General features: G+C 37.1%; 1 protein-coding gene across 1 annotated transcript in view; it reads left to right on the top strand.

Annotated features, from left to right (window-relative positions):
- Positions 1-12293, top strand: part of TMEM245 (transmembrane protein 245) — an 81672-nt gene extending 69379 nt beyond the window's left edge. The window contains exons 15-18 of the mRNA XM_030445493.1: positions 1645-1745; positions 3590-3764; positions 6199-6393; positions 7403-12293. Of these exons, the coding sequence (XP_030301353.1) occupies positions 1645-1745; positions 3590-3764; positions 6199-6393; positions 7403-7448 (517 nt within the window). The 3' untranslated portion in view covers positions 7449-12293. The remainder of the gene's footprint in view (positions 1-1644; positions 1746-3589; positions 3765-6198; positions 6394-7402) is intronic.
- Positions 12294-24092: the final 11799 nt, after the last annotated feature.

The following is a 24092-nucleotide window of genomic DNA, read 5'->3' as shown; positions in this document are numbered from 1 at the left end:
TTCCCAAAACTGCAGAGCTTGTAAGAAGTGTAACTAAAACCAAGAAAAGTAAGCCAGGAAGTTACGATCAGCAAACTTTGCATTTATATTTGCTAAGAAGGTGTATGTGCCACCAGTTCTGCAATGATGGAACCATAGAACAGTTCCAAGGAACTCAGATTTGGTTACTTAAATCCAAGCTAAGAATAGTGGCTTCAGGAAACTTCTTGCCTTTCTCATATAAGGGTGAAAAACTGGCATAACGCAATGGTGAGATATACCAGTCTTAGAGTATCCTTTTCATAGAATCATAGAATCCTAGGGGTTGGAAGGGACCTCGAAAGATCATCTAGTCCAACCCCCCCTAAGGCACAGTTTTCAGTTCAGTTCTGGGATACTACGCTTGTGTCAGTGCAGTGGTGCTGTAGCACTTAGCTGCTTGTTTGCTGTCTCATGAACCTGGGGTCACGCTTAAGAGAGGAGAACTTTGTTTTGTGGCCTGCATGTGTGGGACATAGATTCAGCAGGACTAATTTAGATTACTTGATGTTGTTTGCTTTTATTAATGTAGCCTAGGAAGCAACCTAAAAGCTAGGAATAGAAAGCTCTTGAGGCTAAAATCCTATCATGAATATGAGTGCTTTATCCAGAAAGCTATGTAAGTAGCAGTAGAGTTTAAGCAGCTTGCTACACTTTGCAAGCCACTGTTTTAGTCTGATGATGATGAATAGGTATAGAAATTTAAGTAGATAAAAGAAAATTAATAAACAGGTAAAAGTGGAAAAGGGCAAAGAGAAAGTAGTTTGTGTAGAATGGTACTGTTTCCTGATAGATAAAAGGTTATCTCTGATAAAGGATGTGGTCTGATGATTGAGCAGTTTCTTTCAAGGAGTTTAGTGAACAATGAAGAACAGTCTGGGGTTTTTGTGTCTAAATGCCTTACATGACAGGTGTGATGGATGCATATTCCTTTCATATGGAACAAATGCATAAATGGTTCAGCGTTATGTTTTGAGTTGTGTGCCACAGTTTTAGCAGTCTCTGTGGTCAAAAAAATTAGAAGACAGAATTTGCTATTCCCTGCAAAGGGGAGATAAAAGGAGAATAAAGACGAGAGACTTAAAGTTGGAAATAAAAAACACTGGGAACAGATTTACTAGAACAGGGGAAATGCAGTAACAATACATAATAAAGAATAAAAATACAAACATACACAACCCTATCTCGATGCTGTCAGGGATAGGTGGCTGAGGGCCCCTTGGAGCAGAGCCGCCTCAGGAGAGGGCTCCACGGCTCTTCCCAGCACCCGATGGATGCGGATTCTGAAGAGCAGGGGCAGAGCTGGGGGTGAAGGAGCGCAGGGGAACGAAGCGAGGAGCGGGCGATAGAGAGGGGGCTGCGGCCTGCCCGAGCTTGAGAGAGGATGGGCGGGGAAGGGGAGGGAATGGACCCCGCTGGGTTCCGCCTTTCTTGGATCCTTCAAGGTCTTAAGCTCATCGTTAGGTCCTCCTTCTCATAACTATATAGTTCCTCAAACTATGACGGCAGTGTTATTTGTAGCACAGATGGCTTTGCAGTTGCTCAAAGCAGCTGGCATTTCTTTATAGTTACCGGAATGCATTTGCCAATAAAACTTAAGAGAGTTGTTTCTTGTGATTGTTTTAGAGGTGTATTTGATGCTTCCCTCAAAATGGCTGGGTTCTATGGACTCTACACTTGGCTGACTCACACTATATTTGGAATTAACATCGTTTTCATACCATCAGGTAAGTATTTAAACAGTCACAATCTATCTGTAGATGATATTACATATTTATTTTACAAGATCAATCGTATTCAATGTTGCTGCTAAGATTAGTATTGAAATTATTTTAGAGAACATTAATCCAGAAGCTGGCAACTATTTGAGTTGCATAGGCCATCTTAATATGGTTGATTTGTGCAAATGTCTTAAGAAAGTTTCTGATTACAGGATTGACTGCTTTTTTATCGTAACACCCAAGTTTGTTGATGAATTCATTATGTGGTATGAACTTAATAAGTATCTAGCTATTGTTTTCTTTATTTCCTGTTCAATAATAACCTCATTTTTATTTCCTGTTCATTGTTCAGGACTCCACTATGAAAAGAGCATAACAAGTTTAATAATTTAATGCTATACATTGTGGTTCCAAAGAACTTCTTAGCATTGATTGATTCTTCCAAGTTTAATTTAAACTACAATAGATCTAATTATTCTGTGACAACAGTACAGCTTTTCACAGCTCTCATTCTCAGAATCTTTAGGCATAACTATGCACCTATGTAGTGCTGCTGAAAACTGATTCCAGGAGTGTTTCATGATGGCCATGGGCAGGGCGCAGAGAAGTTCCTGATGGCTGCCTTACCTCTAAGCCTTCCCTTTTTCTGGTTTCACAGCACATCTCTGCCAGCTATTTTATTTCTCATGTCTGTTTCTTTTGCTGGATCTAATTCTTTCTCCCTTCTGTTCAGTCCAAGACTTTCCAGGTTTTAGCTTCATTCTGTCTGTCTGGGCTTTTGCTTTTTTCATTGTTGACAGCTGCTAATTTTTTCAAGATGCCTACATGCAGGAAGATGTGGTATCATGCAAATGCACCAAAGAGACATGCTTCTTATTGTTAGTACTGTTGCCTGACTGTATTACCAACCCCTGGTTTTCTGCTATTCTTTTAATCTTAGCTTTAAAAATAGCTAAACAGTTTTCTTTGAAAAATCTTCCCTGTTTGTTTTTTGCCTAACTTCCATTAACAGTTGTAGTAGTAGTACATTAACAGTAGTTAATTTTTTTTAAGTGTTGTACCTTCATATATGAGGGAACAAAAGGGGAAGCCATAAAGCAACAAAAATCAAATCAATAAAAAATCAAATTATAGGAAATGGCTGTATTATAAAGTGCCATATACCTTAAGAGCATTGGTTGTCATTAGACCTACTAAGAAAATAGTATTTCTTTTTCTTTTGGCTGCATGCAAAGTCTTAAAAGTTTTTGCTTTCTGTTCAATGAGACCAAAAAAAAAAAAGAAAAAAAAAAAGTTCTGTGCAGTAAATTCTAATGACAGCAGTACTGCATCACTTTACGTTACAACAGGTAGTTGCATATACATCAGAAGGGTGCATATCTGTGTGTTCATGTGTTCATACAGAAATACAAAAGTCACGGATTTTATATTGGACTGTTTTCTCATAGTATTATCTGCATTATTATGGCTGACTGCAACAGATCCAGTAAGTTATGAGACCTGTGCTTGTATACTTTCTTGCACACAGCTGATGATTTGTAGTTATGTAAAAGTTCGAAATGGACATGATGTGGTATAACTGAATTTTTCTGAATTGGTGCCTCTTTTGGAAGTAACTCTTTATGACTGACAGCTGGGGAAGCTTTTCTCTATGGGAAATAGTGTAGATTTCTTTTTTTCATAAACCAGCATTAAAAACACCAAGAGCCTTAATGTGACACTTTTTCAGTGCCGTATTTACAACAGCTGATAGAAGATGGGCAACCAGTGTGGTAAAAGTGTCACAGTTTAAATATGTGTGAAATACATTCCTCTGGTCTTTTTCTCACCTCTGCCTCTGTGTGCTCTAGCATTAGCAGCAATCCTTGGAGCAGTGCCATTTCTGGGGACATACTGGGCAGCCATTCCTGCAGTCCTGGATTTGTGGCTTGTGCAAGGACAGGGATGCAAAGCCATTTTGCTCCTGGTTTTTCACCTCTTGCCAACCTATTTTGTAGATACAGCAATTTATTCAGATATATCAGGGTAAGTACATTAAAGATTTTTTTAAAGTTGCTATTGTATAAATGCTAAACAATCATGAATGCCTTTAATTAAACTTGCTTTTCTTCAACCATGTGGAACAGTACCTTCAGTAGGTGTAGTGATAGTCCTACAGAGCTGGCAAAGATATGAACTGTCAAGTTTCTTATGTGCAGGATGTGTTCACAGCCCTGTAAAAGATACATGGAAGGTTGCACTCCTCTAGTCACTGCCTCTGTCTTGATCATCACAGACAATCCTAGTAAATTGTTTTAATTGGGAACTTCTGGGGCTGTTCAGCCTGAAGAAGAGGCGGCTCAGGGGAGACCTCATCACTCTCTACAACTCCCTGAAAGGAGGGTGTAGCCAGGTGGGGGTTGGTCTCTTTTGCCAGACGACTTTCAACAAGACAAGAGGGCATGGTCTTAAGTTGTGCCAGGGGAAGTTTAGGTTGGACATTAGAAAGAATTTCTTTACGGAGAGGGTGATCAGACATTGGAATGGGCTGCCCAGGGAAGTAGTGGATTCTCCGTCCCTGGAGATATTTAAAAAGAGACTGGATGTGGCACTCAGTGCCATGGTCTGGCAACCGCAATGGTGGTTCAAGGGTTGGACTTGATGATCTCTGATGTCCCTTCCAACCCAGCCAATTCTATGATTCTATGATTCTATGATTCATGGTCCAGACTTAGATATTGGTACTAGTCTCTCATTTTTGCTAATTTTTATTATAGTGGAGTTAATGTAGAATAATAGCATTAAATGTTTCAGTTCTCTGTTTACTTATAAATTAATATTTTTGTTCACCAAGTACTCTGTTCAATTACTCTGAACAGAAAGAGCCTAATTATAATACACACAAAAATAACAGTAATTTTCATAGACTGTGGAAGTATTTATTTTGCATGCAGTAAAGCTAACAGGTTGAAGTATAATCACATCATGAAAATTTTTTTCCAAAAATTAATTGTGGATAAAGTTGAAGCTAGTAACTATTTAACCAGCCTGCTTATCAGAATACGTTTTTAACTGTACGGTATGCAGGCTCTGTTTACTATCCAGAAAATACATGTAGCAGGAATAGATTTTCTGATGGTATAGCAAAATTTTATTCTTCTCATTAAACAGAATAGTAAGCATTATGCTGTCTTGCAAATTAGATTAAATTTATTTGAAATAACTATAATTAGGTTTTGGAAGGTTTTCCAAATGCATTGCTTTCATGCTGTAGTCATGTTTCCATATGGTTAATTTAGTAAACTAGCCAGAAGAAATTTAAGATGATGCAAATGCTTCTGGGGAAACAACCAAACAAAAAACTGAAAAAAAAAACCCAAACCCAAAAACAATATTTGAAGGTTTTAAAGGTCTAGAAATTAAGTGTGTCTACTGTTGGAGAAACATAAAACTTGCAGGGCCAAGTCTGTCCCCTTGGAAAGCATTCTGGCCCTACCAGTAGGTTAAGTTTGATCTTGGTAAGACATCGAGGTGTGTATGATGTAAGAGATTATGTTTCATGGTCTTATTCCACACACAATTGGGGTGAAGGCAAACACTGCCAGTGAGGTGGGTGGAAGTCAGACCATGGCAGAAACCTGGCAGAAACGGCAGGAGCTGTTTTAAGCTGTTTTTTTCAACAGTAGCTTTTCTTATGTAATACCACATTACTGTCATTATTTTAGCTATAACAATTAAGCCCCATGAGCAGGTTTGTGTAAATGCTGTTGATATGATTCATGTTCTGCATCCCAACTGAATCACGGAAAAGAAAACTGAAATTGCTTACTTGCTGCCATAAGAGCTCTTATCAAGAGATCCATTAGCCGCAACTTTTCTGTAAATATTAATATGCTCATAAAAATCTTTTGGTTTTCATCTGAAAATGCTAAAAGCTCACAATAACAAACATTCAGTCTGAGAGGTTATTTTGTAGCAAAATGAGAGGGCATGAATGTTCATTTAAAGAATATATGCTAACTGTTCTTTAGTAGATGCAAGTTGCTACCATCGTGTAAATTAATTTCTTTGCTCAGGGTGCTCATACTCCATGTTGCTAGTTTTCTTAAAATTTAATAATTTGTGACCATAAAGCATGAATATTCTTCATAATCAATCATCTTTTGCTTATCAGAACAGAAATGTTTTTGCCATTGGTTTGTTGTTCAGACATTCTTCAGCAGATGTCTATGAAGTAGCTGTTCTATCGTTAATATTACCAGCATTGTGTGATATGGAATGCTGTTTGATCTGTTGTGCAAGTGCAATGCAGAACACAGCTTGGAATATTTGTGCATTCATTCAGGCAGCAACTTATGGTGTAAATATGGGTATCTATAAATAACTGTGTCATTTTGTTAAGCTTAATTAAAAATTATTATTTCATAATTGATAGTATTGTTGTTTATTTAATTTTATTCTGCTTGTGCCATAATTCCAGAGGTGGGCATCCTTACCTGACAGGTCTTGCAGTAGCTGGTGGAGCATATTACTTGGGACTGGAAGGAGCCATCATAGGACCAATTCTACTTTGTATACTTGTGGTTGCTTCCAACATATATAGTGCCATGTTGGTGAGTCCAACAAATTCAATACCCACTCCCTCACAAGCAGCATGGCCATTACAAATGCACCGGTAAGTTGTCTTAAGAGGCATGCATTGTGTTTTTACATGGATCAGTGTATGTGTGGATAGGTATAGAGAGCATGTTCATGGGTTCCAAATATGAGTGTACAGACATACCTGCATGCATATTGAAGTATTTGGGGAAGATTTAGTTATAATATATTCTAGAAATCAAAAATATGATAAAGTAAAATACTCACTGGAACCTGTAAACTTGAAATGTTTGTTTAATACCTCTCAGCTTTGTACTGAAGGGTCTTTTAGAAAATTCCCTGATAATACCTCTGTATCTATAATTTATATGTTGCCATTGTGCTAGGAGATAATTGAACATCCTTTTGTCTGTGTAAAACTATGTTCGTTAGTATCAGTCACTGTTCATTGTTCTTCAGAGGCCTGCCTTGAAATACTGCATTTTTATGTGTTACTGTATAATACAGTAAAATATAAAGAAACATACCTGAATTTAAAAAATGAGGTAACATTACATGGCACTATTCCATTAAAAGTATAGTCTTGATTAATCTCTTTGTTGAAGTTACCCAGTATGGAATATAGTAATGTACCTTTGCACTGTACAATTAAGGAATGGGAGGAATAAACTCCTAATTGAATACTTCATTAGAGCTGGAAATCGCATTGTGAAGTTATTAATGGCAGTAGCCATTTAAATGTCTCTACTGTCTTGTTCAATTACATAGGTTAGCTCATTACAGATATATCTAAAAGAGGATTCTCTGCTTGTCAGAAATAATCCTTTGCTTCATTCACATGAATAATGTTGTCATCTTTCATATGGGTACTTATATAAAAACCACTAATTGGACCTGTCTGTATTCTCTGACTTGTACAAGTTATGTTCCAAGACTTCTGTATAGGCTGTAAATAGAGCTTCCCACAGTACACACAATCTGCATGTGTTTTTCCTGTTTCTTTTGCAGGAAACTGGATGTTTGTAATCATTCAACAAACTTAAGCCTTACTTTTTTTTTTTTTTCTTCTCTCCCATGCCCCTCAGGTCATCTAGAGAGAGCCCTGAGGAGATAAAATTGGCTGCAGACTGATGCAGGTGCTGTGCTGCACCTATTGAACATGAGAGAATTGCTGTCTTCTATCCTGAGTTCACAACAGCCGTGGCCTCCCGTCTCTTCCAGCTGTGCCTAGGGCCAGCTCACTGGGAAGCATAGTTTGAGTTTTAGGAGAAACCACTTCTCAAACATCTGCTGGCCTTACATAATTGTGCACTTTGCCTCTTCGAGAGAGAATGCTGACTTCCCGTGGCTTTGCATTCTGAGACAGACTTCAGCTGCCTTGTTGAAGACCTTGAAGGCATTTTGTCTTTCCAAAAAGAGTGGTTAAGTGGACAGATACATCCACTGGAGTAATTATCTGCTGAAATGACTAACTTGGGTTTTATTTATTGGGTTGTGTCATTAAATGGTAGTAGGTTTAAAGGAAGCTAATTCCAAAATATTTTTTTTAATTAATCTGGGGGCAAAAATGATGGAAACCACTCATTGTTAAATGAAAGTAGAATATAGTTATTTGTTGCTCCTGAAAGTATTTCTTTAGAGGCTTTGACCATTGTCTGTAACTAATAATAACAAATATTATCCTCCTAAAAACCACTTCATGTTGTTGGAGAATGGTATTCCTAATAGCTTCCTGAAATGAGGATATATGCAATTTGTTAAATTTCAGTTTTCCTCATATTGAAATAAGAGGACTTGTTTAAATAGTTCAGATCTTGCCCTCATGTGAAATCTGGTAGTGTTTTGCTGTTCCCCCACCATCTCAGTGGAGTCATCTTGTCAACGAAATTTCATCAATGGCCATAAGTGTTCTTCAGAAACAAGTAATGTACAACTGTTACATGTATTTACAGTAAAAGGAAGAAGTTAAGTGAAGATTGGTGGATAGCTTTCAAATGCTATGGCTGAGTTCAGTTGACTTTTCAGACAAATGAAAGTTTATTTGTAATGAGGGAGGGGAAAGAGCATGAATTTTGTTTTAGTTTAGCATCTTTTTTTTCCCCCTGTAAGTCTCTAGCCAAATATACAATAAAATACAAGATATATCTTGTATATTAAGATATATCGTAGTAATAAACAGAGTTCTTAAGTCCCTGAAATAGTGTGTTGCTTAGGTCATAACATCAAACTGCTCTAGTCCTTCTCTTCCATACATAACTTTGCCTAAATTGCCATTTTTATGACAATTAAGGCCTTTTGTATTGATTGTTAAAATATTTTGACAAAATGGATCTTTGAGGGAATCCTTTTTATAAATGATACAGAGTTTCTGGCAGGAAATTCATACTTGAACAGCTTTCCCATGAATACAGTGAGGCCGTAGGTACAAAGTAGCAGATACACATGCTTAACCAAAGAACCACCTTTCATTTTCTAGTAACTTCTCTTAAATTTATTTCAGAGTTTAGCTGATAATGAGTTATGCAAAATACAGGCATGCCTTGCATTTATTGTTGACAGTAATGAAATTGTTGGAACAAAAATCTGTCCTAACCTAGGGATAACATTATCAAAGATTGTGTACAAACAGCTCTCAGTTACTTAAATGTCGGTTTTACTTTAATTATGGAAGTTCTGATAGATTTGGAATTCTCCTTTTGCCATGGTGTTACATATATTTTTACATTCTAAAACTACATTGTCATAAGAAGTGTTTGGAAAGTTCCCTGATAGTTACTTACTAAGCAAGAATGTCTTGGCATAGGTTTTTGCAGTAAGCAAGCTGCCTATTAAGATATATACACCTACTTCTCAGATTCTCAAAATAAGCTGCTGCAGTTTATGGAGGGTTTCAAGCTTGCTGGTTTTGCACTTGAAAACTCACAGATGTGTGTTTGGAGGACAGACTCAGGCTTAATACAGTGGTTTGACTCAAGTTCATTGCAATACAGAAATATCCCATCTAATATTTTAAATTCTGGAAGACCCATGCGTCAGTTCTGGAAGGATGTATTGCTTGAATAAAGCAACTGTCATGTGTTTTGTGGAACATGTAAAATCTTAAATGAAACACATTTTTTTAATTGTTACTGGTTAAGGTGGAGGATGGCAAGAACCTGAAGCTGTTCCTGAGTATTCCTGCAATGTTCTAACCAACTTGAATGAGACCATGATACTTGGGAAACTTTTTTACTGAATTACTTTTTTTTAGTTCAGAATTGTGCACTGAAATGTTGTGTTCTCATTATAGCTCCTTGTAGACAGCAGTTAAAGATTACTAGCAAGAGATGAGCTTCTTTAATGTATTTCCAGTTTTCCATTGCTCCTTTTTACTTACTGATGAAGACAGAGCTATTGTCCATGTTTTCTATCTTAGTTATTTCTGAGATAATATTTTTCTCAATGTAGTCATTTTAAACAGTCATTGTAAAACATTCTTTTGTTTAAGTTTTCCTCGTCCCCCTTCACCCAACTGCCTTAGATCAAAGAAGGTTCTCTGCTGTGAAGATTGAAATGGTATTTCAGACACAGTTATCTTTAATAATGGCAAATCAGTAAAATCAGATGAGATTATGTGTTGTTATTTTTCATCTGTTCCTTTCCCAACATGAAGAGAAATTCTAGAGAATTCCTACCTTATGTAGTGGTGTGAGGCTTCGTATTGATGTTTCCCACTCCAATTCAAGACTTACTATGTACCACCCTTGTACATTCTTCCTCAGTAAATGTAACTTAAGGAACTCCTGGTTCATGCCATGCCTGATTGAAGAACGAGTTGTGTGGTTCAGTCGTAGTAAATTAACAGAACACTGCCAAAAAGAAATTTTTAAAAAAACCCACAAAATCCAGCAATCCCTTCTTAGAATATGAAATAGTCACTGAATTTTGTTATGTTTAAAAAAAAGAAAAAAAAAACAAAACAGAACCCCTTATGAAAAGTGTACCTTGATTATTTGGGGGTTGGTTTTAGTGTCTTATTTTATCAGTAGAAATAGAAAAACTTGTCCTTAAATCGTTACCAATCCATATTCTTTTCTGAAAAGACCTAGTCTTTTTAAGATCAGTTTAGTTTAGATCAACCTCACGTTAATGTGAAAACAACCACATTGGTCATTTTGACTTCTGGTAACTAAAAAACAAGCAGCAGCTCCCTAAGATAAGCTTTTAGGTGGCCAGTTTAAAAAAAAAAACAAACCAAATGAAGTTGGGGAAACTCCTCACACCCCCTTTTCTGTAGTGGCATTAAATTACCATTTTCCTAGGAGAGACCATCTTTTTTGTAATGCTTATAGGCAAGAAGTTGATAGTCTTTAGCTTAATTGTAAACAGTCATTCCAGGAGCAGATATTTACTTGTATTTAGTACGTTTAGTACTCAGTTTGAACAAAACCAGTTTAGAGCTCAGAAGGAGTGCTTTTAGCAAACCATGACATGTGGTATCATGGTATTGTAGAAGTACAAATGTGCCAGGTTTTGAAATTCCGTTCTAGCAAGTCATGCTTGTTGCAGTGCCAAAGGAATAGTGGTAGGTGGTTTTTTGCACTAAGTTAGCCCTTCCTCCCCTTCCTGTACCATAGCAGAGCTAGCAGAAGTGAGTATGTGCCAGTTTATAGCCCAGCATGTTAACTACAGGTGACTGTAAATACTGGCTTCATTGAATACATGAAGCAACAAACTGCAATAGCCAGAATTTCATTTTGCCAGCCTTACCAAAGTATGGTAACGTTCAGCCCAGGTGCATGGTTACTGTCTGGGAGCAATAATGACTTCTTTTGAAAGGCTGCTTTAAAAGACAAAAAAAAGTTTAACATTGTAGTCATACATAGAATATACATTTTCCACAAATTAAGTTGGTAAATATGTATCTAAGAACGGAGACAACGGATATTTCCTTGTGCAATTTGTAGCTCATCTAGTGTACGTTTAGGCTTGTCTGATTTCAAAGACTAAATAGTTTTTCTTCAAAATTTTGAGAGGCACTGGTGTTTAATTTATCAGTGATTATTCGATAAGGGAATCCATAAACTGTTCAAATAAAATAAGAAAAAAAAGCACTGCATAGGGAAAATTTGATGCTGTCTCCAGTATTATATACACATTTTGGGTATCACTGTAACTTCTGAAAAAGATGTATGCCTGCAATGTTAAACACAGTTTCTCAGGCTGCAAATACAAAAGTGGATAAAATTGTTCCCTAGTAAAAGCAGCAATAGAATTGCTGTGCTGCTAATCCCCAATACTGGTGACAGAATACTGCAAAGAGTGCTGCCTTTCCTACAAATTTAATATAATAAGGATGGGGAAATACCATTGTTCTACTGAGACTCCATAGGTTGTGTCAGTGTTAGAAGATGCTCCCACAATTGCCTTTATTCAAATACTGCATTCAAACTATATTGGCTGAAGTTTGTTACTGCAGGTAGTGCCACCTTTATGGTTCCTACCTTTAGAGACAGCTATGATTTTCTTCAGAAGTTGCTGAAAGAAGTTAGTATTCATTATACTTAATAATCGAGGTAGCATTCTTCTAGACATGCAGTTGTTTGCCTTGAAGTTTGCAATTTAAAAAGAGAAATACTTACAGTGATAACTGGCATCTCTTAAATGCATGAATCTTTATAAACTCTATCTTGGCTTATATTTCAAAGAATTTCTTATAATTTCTTATACTTTTTGGTGACGCATACTTTAGCAATTCCTGTCTTGTTTTTATTTCTACAAAACTAAAATTGCCTAAAACTCTTAACAAATGTTAGTGAGGGCTTGATCTTTAACCTGATCCTACTTACTTTTAGGAAAATACCTAATGCTTTCTGGTAAAATTCTCAAAAATTGCTTTCAAGTTACAAAATTGGAAATAATATTTTAAAAAATCACAGTGTGGAAAACGAACTTCGTATTTTGAAACCAGAAATAAAGCCACAAGTTATGAGTATATTCTGGGAGCCTACATAGGGTTTGTAAATATATATGTTGATATGCAGCAGTATCTGTCTTGTACAGACTTTAACTGAAATTTTGTCCTATCTTTTTTTAAATGATATATGAAAACAAAATAGTTCCTGTATATAGTGTAAACAAGCAAAATTTTTTAGAATTAATGTTTACTTGATAAATGTCATGGAAGTGCTAAGCAAATACTGACTGGTAGGGTGACAAGAACTGTTTTGTTGGACTTATTATAAAATTGGGAAAAGCTGCTCTTCTGTCTAGTAATCTATTGCTAGAAGATTACTGTTTCTGAAAGTATTTGCACACATCTACTAGAAAGCTGCCAAAAGTAATAGGTCACAAAAAATGTCCTCAGTTTCCGCTTCTCTTAACCTCTTCCACACCTCATCTGGTATGTTGTTTTCAGTCTGGTTTCATACATGAGAGTCTTGCCTCATCATCTTTTGGGACTGATTCCAGGACCTGAAGGGCATCCTGTAAATGTCTGTACTGAAGTAGCATGCCCAATTCAGGCAGGAATTTCTTATCAGCAATTAAATGCATCCTTGATGTGCTCTGCATATGGATGGACTTGAACAAACATAATTAATTTTGTATTGAATTAGAGATTATTCTTTGAACATGTAGTAATACCAAAGCTATGTTTGAATTAGAGGCAGGGCATATTTGATTGCAGCAGGATGCATTTGCAAGGTAATAATGGCAGTGACTGTTTCAGTATCTGGGTTATGCATCAGAATTTTCATCCTGATGGTTTTAAAGTAAAAATATTGATTTCTCACTTTTTGCCACTTGACTACTGTGTGCCATGATCCAGTGAGAACCTAAAGTCAAAGTAACTTTTCATGGTATTGGTGTAGAGTAAATTTAAAAGGCATCACAAAGTTAAAAAATAGCCACAAAACAGAAATTCATTAAGCTTAAGAACTGACATCCAGGCCATAAGATTGGAGAAACAAAATGTAAATTTTTGGCCTGTTTCCTGACAGTCTCAGCACAAAACTGAAGCTTCTTTGAAAAGTATCAGTAAAAAATATTTTTGAGTTGTTTATAACTTACTGGCTGTGTAGGACAATGTTTTGTCATCATTGGTATGTTCTGCAAGCATACAGTTTATTCACATTACCTTTAAAAATTTCTATGCTTTGGTGCTGGTTGGAAAACAACTTTTTATGGTAATAGTTAGGTGTTTACCTATATATATATAAATATATATACAAATATATATATATATATGATAACCAGTGTTTGGTGTTTTGGTTGGAAGACTAGGGAAGGTATTTTTTTTCCATTTGATTAATTTTACCAAACCAAATCCAAATAAATTTTTTACATTGGGTCCCAACACTTGCTAGACCCCACTCATACCTAACATCAGATCTTTTGCATTATGGCATGTGGGTTATTCTAAAGCATGCATTCATCCAGAATTTTGGGGGATTTGGAGCAATAATTTCTCTTGTCTGTTGACACAGATTGTATCTGTAAATGTACACGTGATACATCCTGCAGAATGGAACTGTGTTCAAAATGGTTATAATTTGTTCTGGTATGGTACCTGAGTTTGCATGTATAACACTGAAAATACAACCCCTATGACTGTGTCAGAACAAAATGTGTGAGTTGAGATTGGGAAGTAACTTGTGTAGACTGCAGAGGTATTTAAATAATTTTGATTGTATGCACCAGTCCTCTTCCTTAAAAAAAAGAAAAGGAAAAAAAAGGAAAAAAAAAAAAAAAGAAAAAAAAAAAAAAAGAAAAAGCTTTTTCTAACAGGTTTAAGAAGCTTTTCTCTTAATATTGTATTCACACTGCAGTCCTTTGTAAGCACAGAATGGTTAATATATTTTGAAATAAAATTATGATAATGTAAAAAAACCTGAGTTTGACTTGAATGATGAGATCTTTGGAATGAGCCAGAAAGGAGGCCATTAATCTGGTGAAGTAAGTGGTTTGCTGGAGATGAAGTACAGATGGGGCAGTAGATCTGCAGTCCATGAGCGTAATTCCTCTCAGAGAAGCCATACTTTCTACATTTTCCATAGGGTAAAGAAGGAAGGCCATGTGCCTCAACAGTAACTTTGGTTCAGCTGGCAACATATTACATTGCATGCAGTAATGCAACCATACATTCAAACCCTCCAAAAGTCTGAGTTCAGTACCTGTAGGTAATTTGGGTTACTCCCATTATGGCTTATACTCTGAAATGGAAATGATTGTTTAGTGTCCAAGCATAATTTTAGATCCTTCTATTGATGATAAAGCAAAAGTGATTACATTTTCTCTGCATGACTGCTCAAACCTTCTAAAAAGAGATGTGGTTGATACTCCATCCCTATTGCTGTTCTGTGTCCAGACTCATCACCTTGAAGTAATTCATATAGCACAGGCAGTTTTAGAATCATAGCATTGTTTTGATTGGAAAAGATCTTTAAGATCATCAAGTCCAACCATTAACATAGCACACTGCCAAGTCCACCACTAAACCATGTCTCTAAGCAAATGTCTTTTAAATAACTCCAAGGATGGTGACTCAACAACATCCTGGGCAGCCTGTTACACAGCCTGACAACCATTTTGGTGAAGAAATTTTTCCTACTACCCAATCTAAACTCCCCCAGCACAACTTGAGGCTATTTCCTCTTGTCCTGTCACTTGTTATTTAGGAGAAATGACCATCCCTGCTCTTGCTCCATCCTCCTTTCAGATGGTTGCAAAGAGTGATAAGGTCTCTCCCCTCAGCCTCCTTTCCTCCAGCCTGAACAATCCCTGTTGCCTCATCTGCACCTCCTAAGAATTGTGCTCTAGCTCCTTCAGAAGCTTTGCTGCCCTCCTCTGGAGACATGTCCTTGTAGTGAGTGGCTTACTGAAAAGTAATTGTTGGTAAGATTTTTATTTTTTTTAAATGAACATTAAATTCTTTTAATTGCAGTCTTCTGGCATCACCACTTGTAAGTATAGCAATTGGCATTTTGAGGAAAAAAACCAGACATTCCTGTACACCTAGCTGACCTGAATCCAAACACACAAGGAGTAACAAAGAAAATATTATGAGGAATTAAAGCAGTTTAGAAAAACACAGATGTGTGTCTCGCTTGTGTTCATGCTGCAAGTGAAATATGCAATGTAATTCTAATCTATCAAGTGTAAAAAAAAATTGAGCTTCCATAGGAAACATTGTTTCTTGTTACCTTTTACTGAAGGATTTTTAAATCCTTTGACATAGCTTTGTATCAAACATTAAATAGCTTGCTTCTACTGTCCCAAATCAGAAACTCAGTGCAGGATCTCATAAAACAGGACAAAAGGGTTGAATAATATTGATAATTAAAGGGTTGCTTCATTGTTTTTTTCCAGGTTGGGTGCTTTCTGCAGTTTTTTGTGACGATAGGGATATCAGACCTGCAGTGAGAACACTATGATGCTCCAAGAGGACTACGTGGCATAGCACTCTGTTATAAGATTTTGCTTTTTAAAAAAAAAAACAAACAACACAAACAAACAAAAACCCAACAGTGTACAATTCACAAGGTATGAATCATGAATTCACAAGGTATCTAATCATAGATATGATTTTATCAAAGGAAATAGTTGTGTAGATTCCTGTCAAATAAAGGTCCTAAAAGGAAAAAAATCATTTTAGCCCAAGGTGTTCCAGAACTTTTTCTCATTTAAGAGAGTTCAATTCTAGTAATTTAAATTACAGCAGGTAAAAAAAAAAAATCACAGCTTCCTGCTCTGATGTCTTGATTAAAATCCTAAAACCAAAATATACTCCCACCAGGAGGCAGCAATGTGAGATTTCCTTTAGACAAATTATTTATTTCTTTTTTATTAATGCTCTACAGAATTTTTCAAAGAAATTCTGTCCAGTGAAGGCCAAGGCTGATGGCTTCCATCAAATTCTGGTTTTGCTGCAAACTTTCAAGAACTGAGACAGTGGCAGGGGAATTCAGAAGCTTAAACACTGGGAAGGAACATCAAGTATTTCTTGTATGCTTCCCAGTATGACAAGTAATAAGTTATCTCTTTGCTTTACAAAATACAGTTAGTAGATAGTTGTGGCTAGACTGTCACCGATGTGCTATTGCAGTCATTTGAGCAGTGCTTACAGTACTCTCATTTTTCCATACCTCCTGACAAAACATAGGCTGCCTCAATAGTGTAAAACCAATTTATTTGTGGAGATTTAAATGAAATATTTTTTTTTTTGTCTCACAGATAAAATAACTTTTATTTTCTCTATGGAGTATTGCCAGTGATTGAAAATTGATGAAGTCCTACATGTTTTCCCAGCTGTATTTATCCAAGGAAGTGTCCACCTTATTTATGCCCATGGGTTCCTTGTCAAACTACAGAAATTGCAATTAATTTGCTTCTCTGCCTGCCATCAAGACTTCCATTACAGGCATTATAAAGCAGTTGTTGTCTCCTATGTGAGCAAATGAGTGTCTTGTCATGACAAAATTTCCAATATATTTAATGCTTTGGTCAGAATGAACTACCTTGAACTGAAAGTAATGACAGTGTCCGAAAGAAGTGACAACGAAGGTGAATTACATACAAATACATCAATATGGAACCCCCAGCACCCCTGAGCTGGTGATTACTCCCGACCAGGAAAGTCCCGCACCAGACTCAGGAGCAGATGGGAGCACCCGAGTCCAAGGTCCCAGAACAGCCTGGAACAGCCAAGCGGGTCCTACCTGCGGAGGCAGCAGCAGGTGACCTGTCTCACTGAAGGATGCTCTTCTCAGGTGAGGAAACAAGATGCGAGAAAAAAGAAACAAAAACCAAAGACGCAAACAAACAGACCCCACCCCAGCCATAGAAGCCCCGGGCCGGGCTCCCTCAGGAGCCATTTCACACTGAGCGCCACGGGCAGGAGCGCTGTGATTGGCCCCTTGGGGTCACCTGACCCGCCCGCCCCTCTCCACAGGCACAGCCGCCCTCCAGTGACCATCAAACGCCGCTTGCCCTGAGGGGCAGCACGTGCGGCGGCCGATGGTGGGGCTGTGCGGGGCCATCTTGAGGCAGGGGCTGAGGGAAGAAGGGTCCTGGAGAGGTGAGGCTGCGTGTGGGGTGAGGGCATGGGCCTGCCTCATGTCCTCTCTCTTTTTCCTTGTGGCCTTGTGAAATGGAAGCAGCCCGTGGGAAGTGTCCATACCACTCCTGGACCGGTTCTGGATTTGTCTTTTGGCACAGCCAACAGCTTCGTTTAATGTTCACGACAGTTCTAAGCTGTTGAATATCCCTTGTTGCCCAGTGATGGTTGCATTTTACAGCTGCCTTTCCCCACTGAAGAGGCTCAAAAGCAGTCACGGCTCTGCTGATTGTCCTGGCAGTGCTGGCGCATCAGGGTTTTATTAACTCTGTCAGACTCATTTTGACCATTGATGGCGTTAATTACCTATCGGGTTTCATTCCTATTTTCCTTTCCAGGCAACTTTCTTTTTTCCCCAAGTACAAGATACTAGCAAGCAAGGGAAGCTGTTTTTTGTGTGTTGGTATACATTCATGCAGAGACACAGAATGGAGTAATGGGCTAAGTAAAGGTCAGATCTGGAAAGGGAGCTGAGGCTTATATGCCCAATATCACAATTGCTATGATGAGCTACTGAGTTAATTGCAATCCTTGAGGCAGCTGAAGTTTGTATCTGTATGCCTAAATTTGGGCTGTTGCCTCAACAGACAGTTAATTGCCATTGTATTATAAAATGCAGCCAATACCGGCATTATATATGGGGATTTTTTTTTCCCTTTGTAAAGGAGCCTGGTGGCTTAACTATTCATAAGGGATGCAAGTCAGTTTACTGCTTCTGAGAGCAGCCTGTCTGGAAGAGGATCCTAACACTTGGTTTTGCCTCTCTGATGGCAACATCATTTAAAGTAAGTGAACTTATACCTAGGCTAGAAACTGATGCTCACTCTGATATAATTGCTAGTTAAATATTCAGTGTCTAACTGAACACCATCAGATGAGAAGGAAACAGCCTTCTCAGCTCTAGATGGAAGAAGCTTTGAGGAGGAAAGAGTAATGTTTTTTGTCTCTTTAGACAGAGTATTTCACTTTCTTACATAGGTGTTCAGACCCATAACAGTTCAGTAAAAAGGGGCTGGATACAACCTTCTTTTTTTCGGATGTTGCATAAGAAAGGAGACCTGTTGCTCTCCACCAGAAATGTTCTTTTAGGAGAAGGTCCCTAAGCCAAAGAGTGCTCCCCAAGTAGTTGGGGAACTGTTGCTTAAGCAATAGGGAGAATGGATGCAAAATATACCCTTGGCATAAATGTCCAGTAGATAATGCTCAGACTATGTCTGTCTGTATGCATTGGAGGAGAATGTAAGAAAAAAGCCAGAATGGTGTGAGTGAATTATTTAGGGGTTATTCATTCAACTTGCCATTTCCAGAACATCCACTTGGTAGGTTCCAGAACAGTCATGATAGCATGGGCTGTGTAGGATACTCCCTTTTCAGCAGTAGGTCTCTTTTCATGGGAGACTAAACTTATCTCACAGATGGGTTAGAGTGCACAGTTAGAAATTAAATTCCTAATGAAGATCTACTTGGCAGATTACATAACAGAAAGTTGTCAAGACCTTCATGCTTATCAGGTTTTCATGTTGCTGTTTGCAGCTGCGCTGATGACCAAAATCTTGCAAAGAATTTTGGTATTTGTAAATGAGGTTTTCATTAAATCAGGAAGTGAAGCTTTTGTGCCGTGAAGAAAATGGAACAAAATTAATATACAAAAAAGTTCCCACTAGAAATTACAAACTTTTTTTTGGAAACTAAATTTAGATTTGCTTTAATTTGTCATTGGTCTCAGGCTGAATATTGAAGCAGTAGTTGTGTCAAACCCATAATTATCACATGAATATTCCTCACCAGTTACCTGAAATGTTTGATGGGAATTACACATTCCTGTGGGGAAAATTCAGTTAAGAAGCTTCTGAGAGGAGGATTACCTACACAAAATTTTTAATTGTCCCTATTAGGAAGATAGAATTGGTTCAGAGGACATGGGAGAACAACCAAAGAAGGGCAGCAGAGAAAAATATATTGCTGGTACATTCTGGGGTACACCAGGTTAAAACAGAAATTTTGTCTCCTCTTCAACAGGCAAAAGACATGGCGTCGTTCCTTGGTAGGCTTCTTGTTTCATGAAGCAGAAAGTCAAAACTCTCATTGATTCTGCTCTGAAAAATCCTAGGGATTACTCTGAGCCTGTTGATCTTCAGGGTCCTTTTTGTGGTTTTGCTTCCTTTAGATGAATGCTCCTCTATGGTCAGGAAGCAGCAGCAATGCCAGCCCCAGGCAGTGTTACTGTGTATTGCTATAGCGGCTGTTGACTGAGAGAGAGATGCTTTGCATACAACTTTACGTTTATATGGCAGTCTAGAGCTCACTTTGAGGAAAAGAAAGGATATTTCAAGACTTTATGCTTGCATTACTCCACCTTGATAATTTTGACCTAGACTAATATTGTGTGGTCAAGTAAACAGAGTTAAAATAAGAGTCTGGCATGTGGTGAATGGTAAGGATGAATACCTGCATATTAGAAACCAACAAATTCATTGAAGTCAGCCTTCCTCTTTAGACCAGTCTGGAACAGCAGCTGAAAGAAGTATTTAGGCAAACTGTTAAAACAAACAAACAAAATCCAAAAACCAAAACCAACCAACCAACCAACCAAACAAAAAAAAACCCCAAACAAAAAAAATCCCACCAAAAAAAAGAAAAACAAAAAACCACCCAAACCCAAAAAGAAATAATATAACGCTTAACTACACATACAGTAAATATGAATAGTTACTTGTGAGCAAAGGTTGTAGCCACAACACATGATTACTACAATAGTTGATAAAATAATGTAATATGATTGGTTATAGAAATGTTTAAGAAGTATGCACAGACTTCAGTAAACAAAAAGAGAGAAGTGATATTGTAAGAATCCCATTAATGCTTGTGTTTAACATGCACAGTACTTACTGCCAGTCATTATTAAAACTTCTGATGATACAAATCAAAGACTACTTTAGTTTGAAATACATTTTTCTCCTTAACAGAAGAGTGCTGCCCAGGAAACCAACATCTTCTTGGAAACAAAAAGCTACTAGATCAGCAAGGCAAGAAATAGACTCTGAACTTTGTAAATAGAAGTACTTTTGTGTAAAGGCATTGCTACCAAGCCTATCCTTACCTTACAAATACACAATTTAGGAAAAAAAATGGCTGTGAATGTGCTGTTTGTTGTAGTAGTTTACCAAGCAAGGAACTTCCAAGTCTTTATATATTTAATATATTTCTTTAATCTAAAAGTTGTTCTTTTTTTAAATAGGGAATCAGCAGTGACCTTAGAAAATAAAGGTAGTTCCGTTGGTTCAAGAGAAGTTTGGTTTGCAAAACTGGTCTCTACTACACTAGAACAAACAGTAGCTCCCACAGAAAAGATCCTGATTTGAAGTGAGTTTATCTAATTACTTGCTGTGATGTGATAAACTGTATTTTATTTTTCTAATTTGTACTGTAAATACCTTGGGAGAGATGTGCTGTATTTGCATATATTACAGTTTTATCTCCTTGACACTTGATAAATAACAATAATCTCATGATCTTAAGTGTCAGCAAATAGTTTCATCCTGGGAACAGCTGAGTATCCTGTACTAATCAGGTGCAGTTACTGACTAACTCTTAAGTCAACAGTATTGTAGAAACTGCTACTTCCAGTGGATTATTTCAGAATTTAGTATGCAGTGCTGTTGGCAGACTTAACCTTGTAGTAAAGTAAGACTGTTATTTGTAGGGGGAAGTATCTATTGATTTGCTTTGCCTTAGCAGGAGCTTGGAAGACTGTGTTGTCTGATGCATAATTAACATTTAGCCTATGCTTGAGCCTAGTGACTGGGGAAAGGTTCTTGTACAGGTAGGTGGTGTGGTGCTTCTCTGCATTAGAGACAGACCACAGGTTTCTGCTCATCTCTAACAGTTAATTTAAGTAGTAAAGAAATGTAGCAACAGAGACCTCAGCCTGTATCATGACTGGGTTTTAGGTGGAGGCCAGGGATATGGTTACTCACAGTTTTCCTCAGTCTCTGACTCCAGCTAACACGGAGTTGTCCAGTAGCCATACTGTGGAGGCCAAGTGTTCAGGCTTGGATTGAGTTACATTTCTGCATGTTTCTCTCCATACTCTTAGCTCTGGGGCAAAGGCAAGACAAGTTGATAAAATGAAGGGTGTTTCAGCAGAGCTGCCTTACCTTGCATTTTCACTAGTGTTAGAGCGTGCCCATCAGCTATTTTTAGTGTTCATAGGACCCCTGGCAACTTGGTTGTGTGTCTGAGCCCTAAGGTGTCACCTCTGGAAAAGTGAAGGGGAAAAGTATTTTTTACATGTGTAGTGAAACACAGAAATATGTTTTATGCCCTAACTTATGTTTAAACAGAAACAGAGCAAAAGTTCAGAAACCACTGGATTTATATTGTAATAGATTTTAAAAATATAAGTGTTCATAATTCTGAATTTTTAAAATACTGTTTGCAGCCCTCTCTGTGAAGTCTAAATACTGTTATTTAGAAACTGTGTGGTATGCCCCATTCTTGGATTTGCTTGGATTTGTTAACGTATATCCTTTCTGTATAATAATCTTGAGGTCTCAGAAATTATTTGAGAAAACACAGCATTTAGCCTGTACTTCTGCAAAGGGCTGTTCTGATGTTCAAGAAAAAGGGGAACCTGACTGAACTGTATTTTTTCTCTTGGCTGCCTCTTGCCTTGTTATGCTGCTGCAAGAGATCTCTGGACAACAGGGAGGAGATTTTTTTTTTTTTTTGATTCTTTGCAATGGAATAAATAAGAAAATATACTTTTTCATTATCAAGTGTACTTATCAAAAATTATGCGTTTGTTCATTTGTTTTGGATGAGCAGAGAAGTGGAGGGCAGTGTCCAAGTAATATCATTGTTATTGAGTATTTGTGCCTGCATTGTGGGAAGAATAAAGAATTTCTTCAGGTTTAGCTGCAAAATCTGAAGTGATAGTTACATCTGTGTGTTTATCAAACATCTGCAAATTTTTCCATTTCAGTGAATGTAGCTAGTGTATGCAACTGGTTATTTGCAATCATCCCTCTGAATCAGTGTAATGAAGAGCTTAGATTTTTATGATCTTAAAAGTACGGTTTGGTGTTGTGGAACTAACAGAGTTACATGCTGCCTGATGAAATGTCAGTGAGAAGGAACTTCAGTCCTGCTGTTTCTCTGTCAGAAAGAAAAATACCACAGTCCCTCCAGAATTTTTTCTCCTTCCTTGAGAGCTTCAATATTTGGTCAAAGAAAATGAGGTTTTGTAATCAGGGTCTTTCTTATTTTGTCTTAACCTATTTACTGGTTAGCCTGACTCTTCACTGAGAACAGGTTTTGAAGTGAAAAAGTACATCAATGCATTTGAAGAATTCTTTGTTCTATTTCTTAGGTATGGAAGTTGCATCTAGATAATTAAATTTGTGTTGAGATTTTCCAGGTAAAGATGTTAGCTCTGGAAATTATATGGGTAAGCTACAAATATCCCTTCACTAGAGATTATGTAATTATGGTAAAAAAGAAAAAAAAACTGTACAAATATCTCTTTTTTCTTTTTTCCTTTTTTTCCCCTTTTTTTACTTCTTTTCCCTTTTTTTCCCTTTTTTCCCTTTTTTTCACTTTTTTCCCCTTTTTCCCCTTTTTCTTTTTTTCCCTTTTTCCCTTTTTCCCTAATTTTCCTTTTTTCTTTTCTTTTTTTTTTTTTTCCTTTTTCTTCTTTTTTTTTTTTTTTTTTCTCTTTTTTCTTTTTTCTTTTTTCTTTCTTTTCTCTTTTTTCCTTTTTTCTTTTTTTCTTTTTTTCTTTTTGTTCTTTTTTTTCTTTTTTCTTTTTTTTTTTTTTTTTGTGGTGCACACACTTTGTAGATTTTTAAAATACTCATTACATGGCAACCTTTCAAATATCTTTCCTCTTCCCGCAATTGATTTGATTTCCATTAATATGAGCTGTTGGGTCCAAAGCTTCCTTTCATATAGCTGTGATATAAATGATCCTTTCACAATAATCTACCAGCATTGTGTAAGAACAGAATTTTAAAATTCCTTTCCTACTAAAATGAGGGTCAGCATGTTTCATTTTTAAGGAGAGGAAGGAATCCAAGGTGCTATCAGTGAATTAAGGAAGCTTTGGTTATTGGTGGAAATAGTGATTACTATATAATGTGAATTAACTATATAACATTGCTGGTTAGCTGCTGCCTAAATGCCATCTATAGATGCCTGTTCCTCTCAAAGGCATGTGGAGCGTGGGAGATGAAGCTAGTGTGGGTTTTGTAAGATGAACCTTGCTCACGAGTGAAATAAAGCTGGCAAACTGTGGTTCTGAGTCCATGAAGGGTGGTAAATCACCAGGCACACAAATAGACTTCTCCAATTTCACTCTTCCCTTATCTGAAAAATCGTGTAAAAGCAGTGCTGCAGCAAAAAAAGTATCCCAAAATACTTCATGATGTCGTATAATTTCCCAAATTAAAACTGAAAGTGTAATTACCAACCAAGTGTTTTTTTTCTTTCTGCATGAAACACCAATGTACCATGTACCACAATATACATCAGTATTGAGGACCATATTGCAATGATGGTTCTTAAGCAGCTTTATCTGCTTCTAGCATTCGCTCAGAAGCTTCTAACAATTGGGCTGCTGTAGCACCTTTTGGGAGTAGTCCCAATGCATGTTTAGTTTTTTCATTAGCATTGTCATATAC

This window comes from Calypte anna, chromosome 2, assembly GCF_003957555.1.
Source record: "Calypte anna isolate BGI_N300 chromosome 2, bCalAnn1_v1.p, whole genome shotgun sequence".
NCBI lineage: Eukaryota > Metazoa > Chordata > Aves > Apodiformes > Trochilidae > Calypte > Calypte anna.
The sequence above is the reverse complement of the archived record's forward strand: the minus strand, read 5'-3'. Positions and strand labels throughout refer to the sequence as shown.